The following is a 13,024-nucleotide window of genomic DNA, read 5'->3' on the forward strand; positions in this document are numbered from 1 at the left end:
TCCATAACAATCATCACCAACTGAAACAGCCCCAGAATTAACCCATGACTTTGTAGAATTTTGAGGCCCCTTGTGGGATTGGAAATACCATTGAATTGGGCTCTCTTCCTAACTCTGCCACCAACCCCAATATGAATGTCTGCCTCTCCCCACATTCAGGCTCCCCTGTGTTGTTGGAAACAGGAAAATAACCCTGGGCATCCCTTCTGGCTCTGACATGGGTGTTTGTCTGATTTGTTCATAGAAATCTTCAAGCTACAGGGTTTCCCTTCCATTCATATGACAGCCAGGCTGAAGGGTCCCTGGAATAGTGGGTGGGCACGTAGGAGGCATGCATGTTGCCTGAGTCCTGTGGGCCAGCCAATCCCAAGCAGAGCTGACCCTCTATCTCCCAGTCCAGCTGCCCTTCCGGAGTCCCTCTCTGAGCAGAGCATCTCACTTCTCCCCTTTTACCTCCCCAGTCACCCAGACCAACTCCACCCTGTCCCCAGCATCCTATCACTGTCAGGCCCAAGGATCTGGAGTCCCTTTGGCCGTAGCAGATTCGTCCCCACTGACCGCTCCAGCTCTCTGCCTCCTTTTCTCCACCAGCCTCCCCCCATTACTAAATGGTCTCCTAACTGGCTTCTCCACATTTTGTAACTTCTCCAATCCATCCCTCATACCTCTGCCAAAATATTATCATCCCCTCTCCCAGAACCTTCAGGGTCTCCTCTTATCCGTGAAATAAAACGCCCACTTCTCAGGCTGGCATTTAAGGGAAGCCAGAGTGGGAACAAGTGCTGTAGAAGTTTACAGAGGAAAACTTACATCTGAATGGAGAGGGAGAGTGAACGGCCATAATCACAGGATGTCGTGGGTAGAAAAGCCAGGAAGAGGAGAGAGGAAGGCACAGGAAGAAGGCTGACTTGCTCAGTGACACCTGAGTACTAGAACAGGGGCCTGCTGGTCTTGGTGTGATGCCTGACATCCAGGAGGACTTCAGTGTGGGACGTGAGGAAGCCAGGACAGAAGGACAAGCAGGCTGAAGACAGGGTACGTTGTCTTGATCTCAGCATTAGCTGAGAGGAAAAGGCAAGTTGATTTACCGAGTTGGACCATAGTGATATGTTAAAATTAAATGTCTGTATTAACTTTAATAATTATATTTTAGATGTCAAAAAGTCTTCTAAAATTAGTAAAGTAGACTGCAGGAAAAAAACATTTAAGTACCATTTCTAATAGACAAAAGTATCTATTGAATTCCAAGTATATACAAATTAAATTATAAAAGTAAGATAACTTAGAGCATCCTGTTAAAAACAGACAGGCTTCCAGGGGCTGAGAAAGTCATGGAACCAAGCTAAATCGCTGCCTTCGTGAGTGATTAAAAACAACTGAACCTGAATGCGCTGCCTTCTCCCTTTAACGGGAACTGCCCTTTGCCGACCTAATCCACTGGCATGCGCTCTGGCTCCAGTGTCAACTCTCTGTGTGACTTTGGGCAAATCACTCCCTTTTCTGGGTGTCACCTTTCTGCATGACCATACTCATTTCTGAGCACCTCCCACCCCAGCTACACAGCTCTGTGAATTGATGATTCATGCAAGCAGACCACCTCTAAGCTCTAATCATTAACCAAATGATTGGATATATGAATATGAAAGGCAGAGTCGTTGACATTCTTACCTGAGCACTGAGCTCTCACTTGATGGGCATGCCCAGTTATCAGTGAGAAGAACTCTAAATGGTAAACCCAGTAATAGTTACATAAGCAGGATCTGACCTACTGACTGCCTCTGATTTTCATCCCAATTAATCAGATTTCACCTCTTTAGTTAAAAAACAAAATAAAACAAAACCATACCTCTCCCATAAATACAACTCGGTAATTCAGTGGACTGATTTTATGACATTATATGGCTTTGACTTGTTGCCCTGGGAGGATCCTTCTCCGGAGAATTTATGCTCAATCGATGCAGACTCTCCTACATGGGCCTAAGAAAGCTCGATGCACAAACGTGGAGCAACACTTTTTCAGATTTCTCCAGGGAATAAACAGCTCAAGAGACTCAATTCCACCACGGCCTCCCCCTTAGGAAATGAAAGCGGAGGCTGGGTGAAAGTTAGTAAGCAGGCAGAGAGAAGAAGGGAGAAAGGCGTGAGGGGAGAGCAAAGGCAGGGTGATCTAGACAGAAGGTCTGATTGCATGGGGTAGACAGTTTCTGCATTGACAGAAAGCACGTGGAGGCAAGTAGATTGAAGTTACTGAGTGGAAAGCCTAGGTGTCCTTACCAAAATGTTTTATTTTCTAGTAGAAATATAGAAACACCAAGGGGGGGGGGGCTGTCATGAAACTTAAATTTCAGATAAACAACAAGTAATTTTGGTTTAAGTATGTCTCCTGCAAAAATATTATTGTTTGCCTGAAATTCAAGTTTGTCCGGGCATCTTGTATTTTGTCTGATCCCTTCCTCCCTGCCACTCTCAAACCCCACTCTTTCAGAAAGGGTTCACGCAGCTATCCCATAGGCACGGAGCTCCTTCCTTTTGGCCACAGACTTCTCTTTCCCATGGTTCATACCTCTCACCCCCCAGAGGGCGGCTAAGTAAGGAACCGGTAGGCCCAGCTCTCTCTGCTCCTGGAATTACTCCCTCTAACCACCAAGCCTGGTAGCTTGGTTGCACCCATCCTTCCAGACTCCTACACAGAGGGGCCTCATTATCACTCCCTTTTACTCAGCCCCCTCAGGGAACCCCAATCCATCAGACACACTCTGTGTACATAGCTGTGTGACTTTTTTTTTCTGCTCAAAATCCTTTCCTGTAGGGAGCCACTCTCCCATTCCATGCACTTTTGGAGGTGTTGGCCTTTCTTAGTCAGCCCTAGGGGTGTGGCAGAGTGACCTAGGCCATGAAACTCAGGTCTAGACAATCAGAATTTATTTTCCAGACCACAGGAATTGTTCAAGGCTCTGCGCCTACCCTGGGTGAAGTCAGAACCCTCCCCCAACTTCCCTGGGACAGCTGTTAGTAAACACTCTTCTCTTCCTTTGCGATCGTTGACTGTAAGGGCGGTTTAAGCTGAAGTCCCTATGGCCATCTTCTCTGACACGTAAAAGTTACTTCCTGAAATAAGAGCCAAAGGCAACTATAAAAAGGACAGGGAGGAGAGAGAGTGAGAGCCTTGACAATATTGTTAGCGTGAGCAAGACATACCTAAAACTGCAAGTCAGTTTTTTTATTTAAATGAATACAGTCAGTCATTTAAGTTTTGCTCAAGCTAGTTTGAACTGAATGTGAATCCTAAGTGAAATAACCTGTCTAAACCTCAACTGGATGTTAGAACCATGTTTTATTAAAACAGACCTCCTTGGCCACATGGTAATCCAGCAATGTGGCTGGGCACCTGTTTCATTGTTCCCAAATTCTCTATGACATTCAGGAGCTGGCCTGCTGAGAACATCTAAGCCCTCTAGGGGTCAACACAGCCCAGCCCAGTAGGTGCCAACCAGCCTCTTCAGTAATCCAGTACAAACTGCACACACACGGTTTCTTACACATTCTATATACACATGCAATCTATGTGTTCAACATGCTATGTATATAATTACCAAATGTAGAGCCACCAAGCTTCCTGTGAGAGGAAGAGTTAATAATAATTGATGTCATGGCGTACAAAGCTGACCACTCAGGGCTGAGTTCCCTTGGATTCAGATGTCTGGGCACATCCAGCGGATTGCTGGAATTGGTGTACGTGGAATCAACTTAGGAAGAGTCATGACAGCAATAAAAATGGGTGAGAAGCGTCTGTAACTTTCTGTGGGGCACCGAGAGTCTGAGGCAGCATCAGCGCTCTCAGCTGCATGGGGCCAGCAGCAGGCCGGGGTGGGGGCAGGTTCATGGTGCCTGTACAGGGGCTTTGAGGGCGTCTACAAACTCCAGAAATGAATGGGGCTCCTGACTGAACTTCAGTTTCCTCACCTATGAAATGAGGGTTGGGACCTGACCACATCTATGTCTATAATTCTTCTTTTCTGTACAGAGGGAACCAACGCAGAAAAAAAGATTATGAGTTAGTGCTTGGAAATGACTTGTCTTTCCAAAAAAGAAGCCAGTTCATGATACAGCTGGAGACAACAGCGGCATGTTCTTAGCATAGAGGAAAGTCAAGTCACAGAATAGCTTCTAAGACCAAAGGTCTGTGACAAGCCATGGCTCATTTCCAACATGGAAATTCTAGAAGTTTCTAGAAAGATGGGAAGGTACTACTTATTTAAGCAGCAGTCGGTCACAAATACAGAGTCAAAGGGCCATTCTGTTTGCTACAGTACAATATTTCCTTTTTTTTTTTTTTTTTTAATATATCTTTATTGATTTCAGAGAGAGGAAAGAGAAGGGAGAGAGAGATAAAAACATCAATGATGAGAGAGTCATTGATCGGCTGCAGCCCTCAACCTGGGCATGTGCCCTGGCTGGGAATCGAACCCTGATCGCCTGGATCCTAGGTCGACGCTCAACGGCTGAGCCACGCCCAGCTGGGCCAATATTTCCTTTAAATGTTAACATTGGTTTGCCTCTTGTTATCCAATCTTACAGAGTGAGCACAACACACACTTTATGATATTAAGGAGTTTATTTTATAGGAAAGAGTCAAATGTCAGACTATGATAAGACTACATTTGGGGCAGTTACAAAGAGCCTTGGGGGAAAGCAGTGCTAAATAGCTGAGCTGGAGTCATTGCTGACACACGTGCTTGTTCTTAAGGGCTCATTCCACATGGCTTTTCCCCACACCCTACGTTCCAAGTCTTCTGCGCCTTTACCTACTTCTCTTTTCTCTCTGCTCCTCTGTCCTTCCACGCCGTGTGCCCATTAATCTCACCTCACAGCTCTGCGTTGCTTTCCACTGTCCTCCCCCGTGGTCTGTCTCTCCACCCCACCGTCAGCTCTCGTGTCCCCATTTCTGTGCTTCCTGTCCCGCTTCCACCCTCCTTGCCTCTAGTTACTCTTCCCTCTGCCTTTCCTGTTAGGAGCCTGCTTCTGCGTCCCTGCTGCATTCCCTTCGTCCACAGTTAGACATTTTTGCTCCTCTCTCCCTGCATTACTCAAGTGGGTTTTGACAGAAAATGAGGTGCTGCTACGGGATTTCTTTTCATTTGAATGTTCCATCTTAAGCCCTACGTTGCTCATCTGAACACTCCTTAGCAGACTCTTCATCTTAGACTCGTACAGGGACAGTTCCAAATCCCAGGTCCTGTTATGCTTTAGAGAGCTCATCTGCTCTTTGAAATTCTTCAGATCCTGCTTTATCGAGGGGGAAATTTTGAAGCAGAACGTTAGCTCCAGGTTGGAGGAGCTCTCTTTTTTCGATATGTCCAATAAAAACTGCATGCTGAGGGTCATCTCCTCGCCCCCCGCCTGCTCCCTGTCATCCAGCAGCCTGTTCAGTTCTCTGAGGGACTCCTCCCCGAGCTGGCTCTGGTCTTCTTTCACCAGGTAGGACATAGCATGAAAAAACTCCTGGAAGCTGATGTGACGGAAGCTGTAGAACTTCTTGATGTCAAGTCCCTCTTGGTAATCGTGGCTGCTCAGGAAAGCCGCAAGGCTGGGCCCGTCTAAACTGTGCTTCCTGAGGTCAGCTTCTTCAAACAGGAACCTCTGGCGCTGGATCCCCTCGGCTGCCAAGGAGCACAGCCCCCTCAGGACCTTGTCTCGGGTGAGCTCGGAGCAGCCCTCGCTGTCGCTGGGTGGCAGGAAGGTGGACACATAGGCCATGAAGATGTCAGTGCCGTTGCTGGGAGTCTCCGAGACCTCTCCGCCTCGCTCCATCTGCCCCTTCAGCCAGGAGCAGACCACCCAGCAAATGCCCGGGACCTGACACGCTTTGTTGAGAACCTCATTTCCTTTTACAAAGGCAACGGCCTTTTGGGCTTGTTCCTCATCTGGGAAATAGGAGTTCAAATACCTCTCCCTCTCCTCCTCGGAGAAGCCCAGGACGTGGACATGGCGCGGTCGTTTCAGCAAGGACTGCAGGCTCCGCAGGGCCAGGGGCCGCGTGGTCACCAGAAGCGAGCAGGCGGGAAGCGCCTCTCTCCTGAGCAGGCGGCGCAGCACGTCCTCGGCGGGGCTGGGCCCCGGCCTCTGCAGCCTCCCGGCGAAGGGCCTCTGCAGCTCGTCGTAGCCATCCAGGATGAGCAGGAGCCTCTCTGGCTGCCTCCTAATCTCAGCGACAGGTGCTTTACTGTCCCCGCAGCACCACATGAGGAGCTGGTCCAGCGTGCCCTCCGGCAGCAGGACCACTTCTCTGCAGCTCACGTAAAAGACATAATCAAACCGGCCTGCGTACAGGGTGCCAGCGGCCCAGTCCAGCAGCATTTTTCTTGTCAGTGTCGTCTTCCCGGTACCAGCGGATCCCTGGAGCACCACTATGGGCGGGTGTTTGGCAGGCTTTTCCCCTGAATCAAAGAGAGCCTCCACTGTGACCGAGTCCAGGTCCTGCTCCGGAATGGGGCTCCCCGAGCCGGGCTTGGCCACCAGGAGCAGCTCGTTGTAGCTGTGGCCAACTCCCTCTTCTTGCCTCTCCTCCAGGCAGCGCACATACTCCCGGTATATTTCTCTGTAATCTGAGCCAGACACATGGCGTATTAGGTGGTGAGATGGGAATAAAAAAAGACAAAATGGCCCTTTGAACTCTGGACTCTGTTCTTTACTCTCTCATCTTCTGTGCTCTGTAACTTGTATCTCCACGAAGGTTATATCCACCAATGTGCATAGGTATGTGTGCACATGTGTGCATACACATGTGTGGTGTTCGTGTGCACATCTGTGTAAGTGTGCAAGCTGTGTCCAGTGTGTGAATATCTGTGGGAAGGAGTGAATGCTTGTATCCACGCGTGCTCGTGGGCGCGAGCTTCCAGAAGCTTGTGTGTGTTCAGGCGGGGATGGCACATCAGTTGCATCGGCAAGTATGTGTTTGAAGGATATGTGTATGTGCAAAAGCCTCTGTGTGTGTGACTGAGTGTGCATCTGAAATGGTGGGAACAGAGAGGACAAAGGGAAGGGAAGACGCAGGATGGTGAAGCCACAGGAGGCTGTTCTAGGTCAAGGCCAGGCCAACTGCTACAGACAAACCAGCTCCCGAGCAGGAGCCAAGACTCTGAGTCTATGGAACCTCCCATCTCTGGGTTAGAGGAGCTTTCAAGCGTGAAAGGAGCCTGTGGAGGGAGCACAGGCACCAAAAGGCACTCCCTCCTCTTCAGCACCCATGAAAAGGGACAGGGGCCACTTGGGCTCCATGCCCACCCCACTCTCCCGGGCACCATTGGTCCACCAGTTCCTTGGCAGAGCAGGGCACAGAAGCAGGCTGTTCTCTCTGAGAATCAGCCAGGAGAGGTCTGACCCCATGCTCCGATCCCCCGTTTCCAAGCCCCTTCTCCATACCCTCCCCTTCTCTGGTACTACAACTGGAGATAGTGGCCATAAGATACTTTAATCTTTCTCTAAATAAACCCCACCCTCAGCTCAGTCTTCAGAGTCTTCAGCTGGAGAGCACTAGGGCCACTAGGACCTTCAGGCATGGGGGCTCCCAGGCATGGGCATAGGGCAAGAGTGAAAGAAGGCATAAGTTACAGGCTCTGGGAGTTTTGGAAATGTCATGGGGAGGGGGAATCCCAGTGCCACCCTGACCTCCCTTTGTCCCCTGCTGTACTTACCATTTAGACAGATGTGGCTGAGCCAGTCCACAAGTTCTAACAGGTTCATGACCTTCAGCACCTCGCACACCACTTTCACTGCCTCCAGTGCTCCGTACATCGAGATCAGCCGAGAAGCCAGGTCCACGTCATTCAGGCCCTCCAGCTCCCCTCGGGCCAGCCTTTGGCCCCCAGGCAGGGGTTTGTCCCGTAAGTGGAACTTTAATATCTTGAAGCTATTTTTGTCAAGGTCCCTCAAGGCCCAAAGCAGTGCCTCCTGTGGGTTGTTGGGCAGGGCCATGGTACTTGGTGTGAAAAGTTCAGACCTGTGACCTGGAGAAGCAGGGTGGGGGTGAGAAGAGAGGAGAGGCGCCCAGCTGAGGGAAGGCGCCTCAGTCTGCCCTGCTTTCTGGGTGCTCGGCAGGCTACTGAGCACAAGCCAGGGGGAGAGAGATACATGCCAAGTTCCAAAACAGGCAGGGAGTGACTGGGGAAATGCCCCGCGTGCCTCTTCGACATGGTCTGTGTGGCAGAGAAGTAAGGCATGCTGGTGCATGGATCTTTATCTGTTTCCCTTCCTCCCTCACTCCCTCCCTCCCTCTCACACACATTGCTTATCAGCCTCTACATGCCTCCTTTAGACAGTCTAGGTTAAGAAAACAATTATGTTTTCTGGGACTGCTGAGATATGGCAAGAAGGTAAAAAAAAAAAAATCTACACTTATCAGCCCATTGGCCTTACATCAGCCCCATGGACTCAGTAACACAGGATTTCAAAGCGGGAAGTCATCTCATTCGGATACGGAGACAAGTTCAAGTCATGATAAAAGAAAGAGCCACTCTGAGGGCTCACTTTGTGCTGGGTGATTAAGATACATTATCCCTTTGATCGTCACATAAACTGTCTTGGGGATCCCTCCAGATGAGAAATTTGACAGTCAGAGAAAAAGGGGTTTTTAGAATTTTCCAGAGCTAGACCAATGGGCATAGAGCTGGGATTTAAATTCTGGTCTATGACCTGGGTAGAGAGACAGAAAGAGATGAAAACACAAAGACATCGTAGACGGCACAGAAACCAGGCAGTTAGGCTAAATGCTACCCGAAACTGGAGATACGTAGAGTTGAGAGCAGCAGAGAAAGGAGAGCAGGGTCTTGAGTTATATTTAACACAGAGAACTAAAATGTGGGCAGGGTAGCAGTCTTCAGGAGAAGGAAACCAACGATTGATAGAAAGCTTTCAGAGGTCAGAATGATAACCTGTGAACTAAAGCCCATGGGAAGCCGTCTCTTTAGTAAAATATCTGAGAGTGAGCAAAAGGATTTGGGAACAAGGAAAGTGGTTGAGATTCAAATATCAGCATTCTGACTACATACCAAAAGAATAGAGAACATTTTAGAATTGTGTTAGGATACAGGACTTTGGCCGCAAGTCATAGGGCAATTTGGAAATGCAGGAGCAACTTACAATTAAGCCTCAGGCTCCCCTGCAAATCTCTGCCGTCAGCAAAGCTAATTTGGGAAAGAACCTGCGAAGCCAGCATGCGCTAGAGCCTGCCCGGATGCCTGGTGTGAGCTCTAGGCTGTGCAGAGGCTGTAAGCTGGGAGAGCTCGAAGTGACAATGGGACAATGGGATCAGGGACAATGTGCTCCCTGCTGCAGGAGCCCAACAAGCAAGGTCCTAGGAACTGAATGGAAACAGATCCCTTTTCTGATTAGACAGCTTCCCAAGCCAGGTCTGGCCCAGTAGCCCAAGCCCACTAGCTCACTTCTGCTTGGCGGAGCTGGTATTAAAGGGCTGGATGTGAACACCTAGATACCTACCCTCTGAATCTCTCACCAGGCCCCAGTGCGCATGGGCTGGGCCAGGTCAAGAAGCAGGAGCACCCACACATCCGTCTGACACCACTGGATCACCACTGATCACCAGAGGAAAACTTGACCTCATCCTCTGAATATTAGAGTTGAGAAATAAGGCAAGGGCCGAAGGGATGAACTCCTCTGTCACCAACAGGAAATGAGCCCAGCAGATCCCCCCATCTCCCTCTGAACCCCAGCCCTCTTCTACAGCTTGACTCTAGGCCAAGCTCGGGCAGTCTGACCAGTCTGACGGACAAACAAAGGAATCAAGGAGCTGTCACCACGCTGGCCTTCAGAAACACCCTACTGAGAGGCTATTAGAAGGTCCGGGAGAAACTAACCGTAAATACCAAGAGAACTAGACAAAAGTAAAACAAAGAAATTACTAGCTCTAGAAAAAAAGTAACAAAGGAAAGACAAAAAAGGAAGCCAGAAGTTTACATAACAGTCAATTACAACACTCAGGTGTAAATAATATTTGCATAGAAATAATAACGTAGCCACTGAATATTGATCTAACTAAAATGTATAACATAACCACGCTGAAAGGATAATGGTGGGATGCACAGGGATAGGAAGTCAGTGGATAATGCCCGAGATTGATGAGTCAAAGGTAGCCGTATACGTGCATTTAGAGGTGCAGAGATGTAAGAAGAAACAGTTTAAAATCTAAAGTAGTTGCCCTGGGAAGAAAGACTGGGGGTGGCGGAGGCGGGGAGAGTAGACAAGCAAGCTACTTTATTTGGAACATAATCTTTTTAATGCTAATCGACTTTTTAAACTATGAATATGTGTCACTGATAAAATAAAAATTAACAATGAAAGGCTAGGAGGTAAAGAAGTGGAGCTAACGTGTGTAGCTGCAAAAAGAAAAACATGTATAGACAAATCTTTCAAGAAACTTGGCAGCGAAAGGAGTCAGAGAGGTCCTGAGGTGACATCAAGTCAAAACAACATTCTGTTTTGTTTTAACGTGGGAGAGGGTAGCAAATGCTGACTAAAAAAACCCAAAACACCATCCAACAGAGAGGTCACATTAGAAATGCTGGCAGAGAGAGAGAGAGAGAGAGAGAAGTACCGGAGGAGAGAACTGAGAATGTGGATTGGAACAGGGTTCAAAGCCTTTGTCAGGAGGAAGGAGAGAACATCCGTGCTGAGGAAAGCGAGTGAGGTTGTTTGGTAGAGCAAGGCAGGTCAGAAGCTAAGGGCAGTCATGTCTAGGGGTCCCTGTACTCTCCATAAAAGGAGGGGAGAAGCTAGGAGGTGGCTGCTGGGAGCCTCTCCCTCGCACCTTTCCTCCCTCTCCAAGCCTCCAGTGCCCATTGCTCGGGGAGTTATCCCAGAGTCCAGGAGAACAGGCAGAGCCCTCACCAAGCTGCGGCTAGAGACAGAAGCATTACAGCAAAGAGCCAAGCCCAAGAGACCAAGATGGGGAAAAAAGAGTGAGACAGCCTCATAGATCCTGTGACAGGAGAGAGGAGTGAGGCCACTTACTCTGAAGGCTCCTGGGTCTGCCTCCCCTAGAAGGCTCCAGGTCTGGAGGTCACTGTCCCAGGGACTGAGAGTCACACCCGAAGGAAGTAGAAATGAGATGCAAAAGAACCAATTTTAATTGGAGGGTGGAGGCAGGAAATGAAATGAGATCTCCCTCCCTGTTAACCCTGGCTTGGCCATGGGCAGAACTGACAACTGGTACAACTGAATCCCAAAAAAGGGAAAAGATGGAGACAAAAGAGACAGAGACCAAGGGTGGAAACAGTCAGAAGAGATACAAAGAAGCACAAGAGAGGTAGGAGCAGACAAAACCAAGTCAGAGAGATGAAGCTGGCTGATGCTACAGTTCACTCGCTCCCTCCGTCGCTCGCTCCCTCCTTCCCTCCCTCTCTCCCTCACACACACTTATACACTCATTCTATGAAGAGGGTTGAGCCTACCTGGACCCCTCAATCAGCTATTGAAAAGCCAGCATCCTGGATGCATGCATTCCCTTGTCCAGGCCGACCAGCATCCATAGAAAGACCTTGTCAATGATCTCTCTCCTCCTGCCCCTGAACTGTGTGGCTGGAGAAAAATATAAAAACTGACCAGATCCTTGAGGTCTCCAGGTTCCACTGGGTCCTCACATAATCTATCAATCAATGCTTTTGATGGCTTACTCTCTGCCCTTCCAAACACCATCTGTTGCCCCAAGGCCGAACCCCACCCTTGCCTTGCCATCCTCAGCGGGTCACATTGCCTCCACTTCCTTCAGAAAAACACCACTTGATAGGAGCTCCTACAAATTCCCTTCTCTCTCTGAAGTGTCTCTGATTCTTCATCCTTCCCTTCATTCTTTCCTATAGGCTATCGATATAAAGGCAAAGTTCTTGGTGATGAAGTACCCGCACCCAACTCAAATCAGCATATGAGTAGGAGGTCCCAAGGTTGTGCATGGTCAGTTGGGGCAGCTGGCAACACCTCTTCATCAAGGGTGCTTCTCTCCTCTGGACTTCTCACCATGGAATTATCTCAGGGTGCCAGCCGGGCTAAGGCAGACCCCCACCCGGTACACATAAGGGAAGCCACAGCCCAGGGAAGCCTCTCCAGCATGTCCCTCATCCTGCCCAAGACCATCCCTCTCATCTAGGCTTCTCCATTCATGTTCCCCTTCCTTCCTTGTTTCATTAGATAGCTCTCCTTACTCATAGTTGCATATTAGATCTTTCTCTCTTCTCTAGACTCTGACCCTTAGTTTAAAATATACTTAAAATTCTTCTGGCCTAAATTTCCCACCTCTCAATCCTGCTGTTCCCCCAGCTACTGCCTTAAATGTCTCCTTTCCTTCCAGCAACTTCCTTGAGAGAGTAGCCAGCACTCACCACCGTCAATTCAAACTGACCATTCTTTCACATCTGAATTCTGATTTCCATGTGCAGCCCCCACCCAATTCCACTGACAGATCCAGGTCATCAAATCCAAGAGTCACTTTTCAATCATTCTCTGATAGACTGTTCACCTATGTTTGGGGGAATTAAAAAAAAAAAAATGTATGTACTGACAGGGGAGCAGAATTGTGTGAATTCTAATTATAGAAGGCAGCTCCAAGGAGAAAGCAATTCTTGGGCATAAGAATCAGGGCTAAGAAGCCCAAACTCGCTTGCCCAACTTGACAGCTGGATGCCTGGACTTGACCTAATTAAGGGAGGGGATAGGTTTCCTGACAGGCAGATGTTATCACCCCTATTATATCAAGAAGGAAGGCAAGGCTCAAAAAAAAACACCAAAAACCTACAGATTGCCCAAAGCTCCACAGGGAGTTAGGATCAGATCTCCTTTCATCACATAGTATTGGTAATAGCTACCACTTAATAGCAACTGCTGTATATCAGGCATTTGCTAAGAACTTTACAGAGCATTATTAGTTTAACCCTCTCCCAAAGTACAGACTAGAATCTCCACCTACCCACTCTGCAATGCTGCTGGGGTGTCTAATGGACATTTCTTTTCTTTTTTT

The 13,024-nt window shown here is 48.6% G+C and overlaps 1 protein-coding gene across 1 annotated transcript; it reads right to left on the reverse strand.

Moving 5' to 3' along the window:
* Positions 1-4,680: 4,680 nt before the first annotated feature.
* On the reverse strand, positions 4,681-11,105 carry NLRP10 (NLR family pyrin domain containing 10). Its single transcript, XM_081153901.1, has 3 exons — positions 11,026-11,105; positions 7,695-8,006; positions 4,681-6,605 (listed from the first exon to the last, which is right to left on the reverse strand). The coding sequence occupies exons 2-3, from the start codon at positions 7,972-7,974 to the stop codon at positions 4,981-4,983; spliced, it is 1,905 nt and encodes a 634-aa protein (XP_081010027.1). The 5' UTR covers positions 7,975-8,006; positions 11,026-11,105; the 3' UTR covers positions 4,681-4,980.
* Between the last annotated feature and the right edge of the window lie 1,919 nt (positions 11,106-13,024).

The sequence above is a fragment of the Miniopterus schreibersii genome, assembly GCF_964146895.1.
Source record: "Miniopterus schreibersii genome assembly, chromosome: 12".
Taxonomy (NCBI): domain Eukaryota; kingdom Metazoa; phylum Chordata; class Mammalia; order Chiroptera; family Miniopteridae; genus Miniopterus; species Miniopterus schreibersii.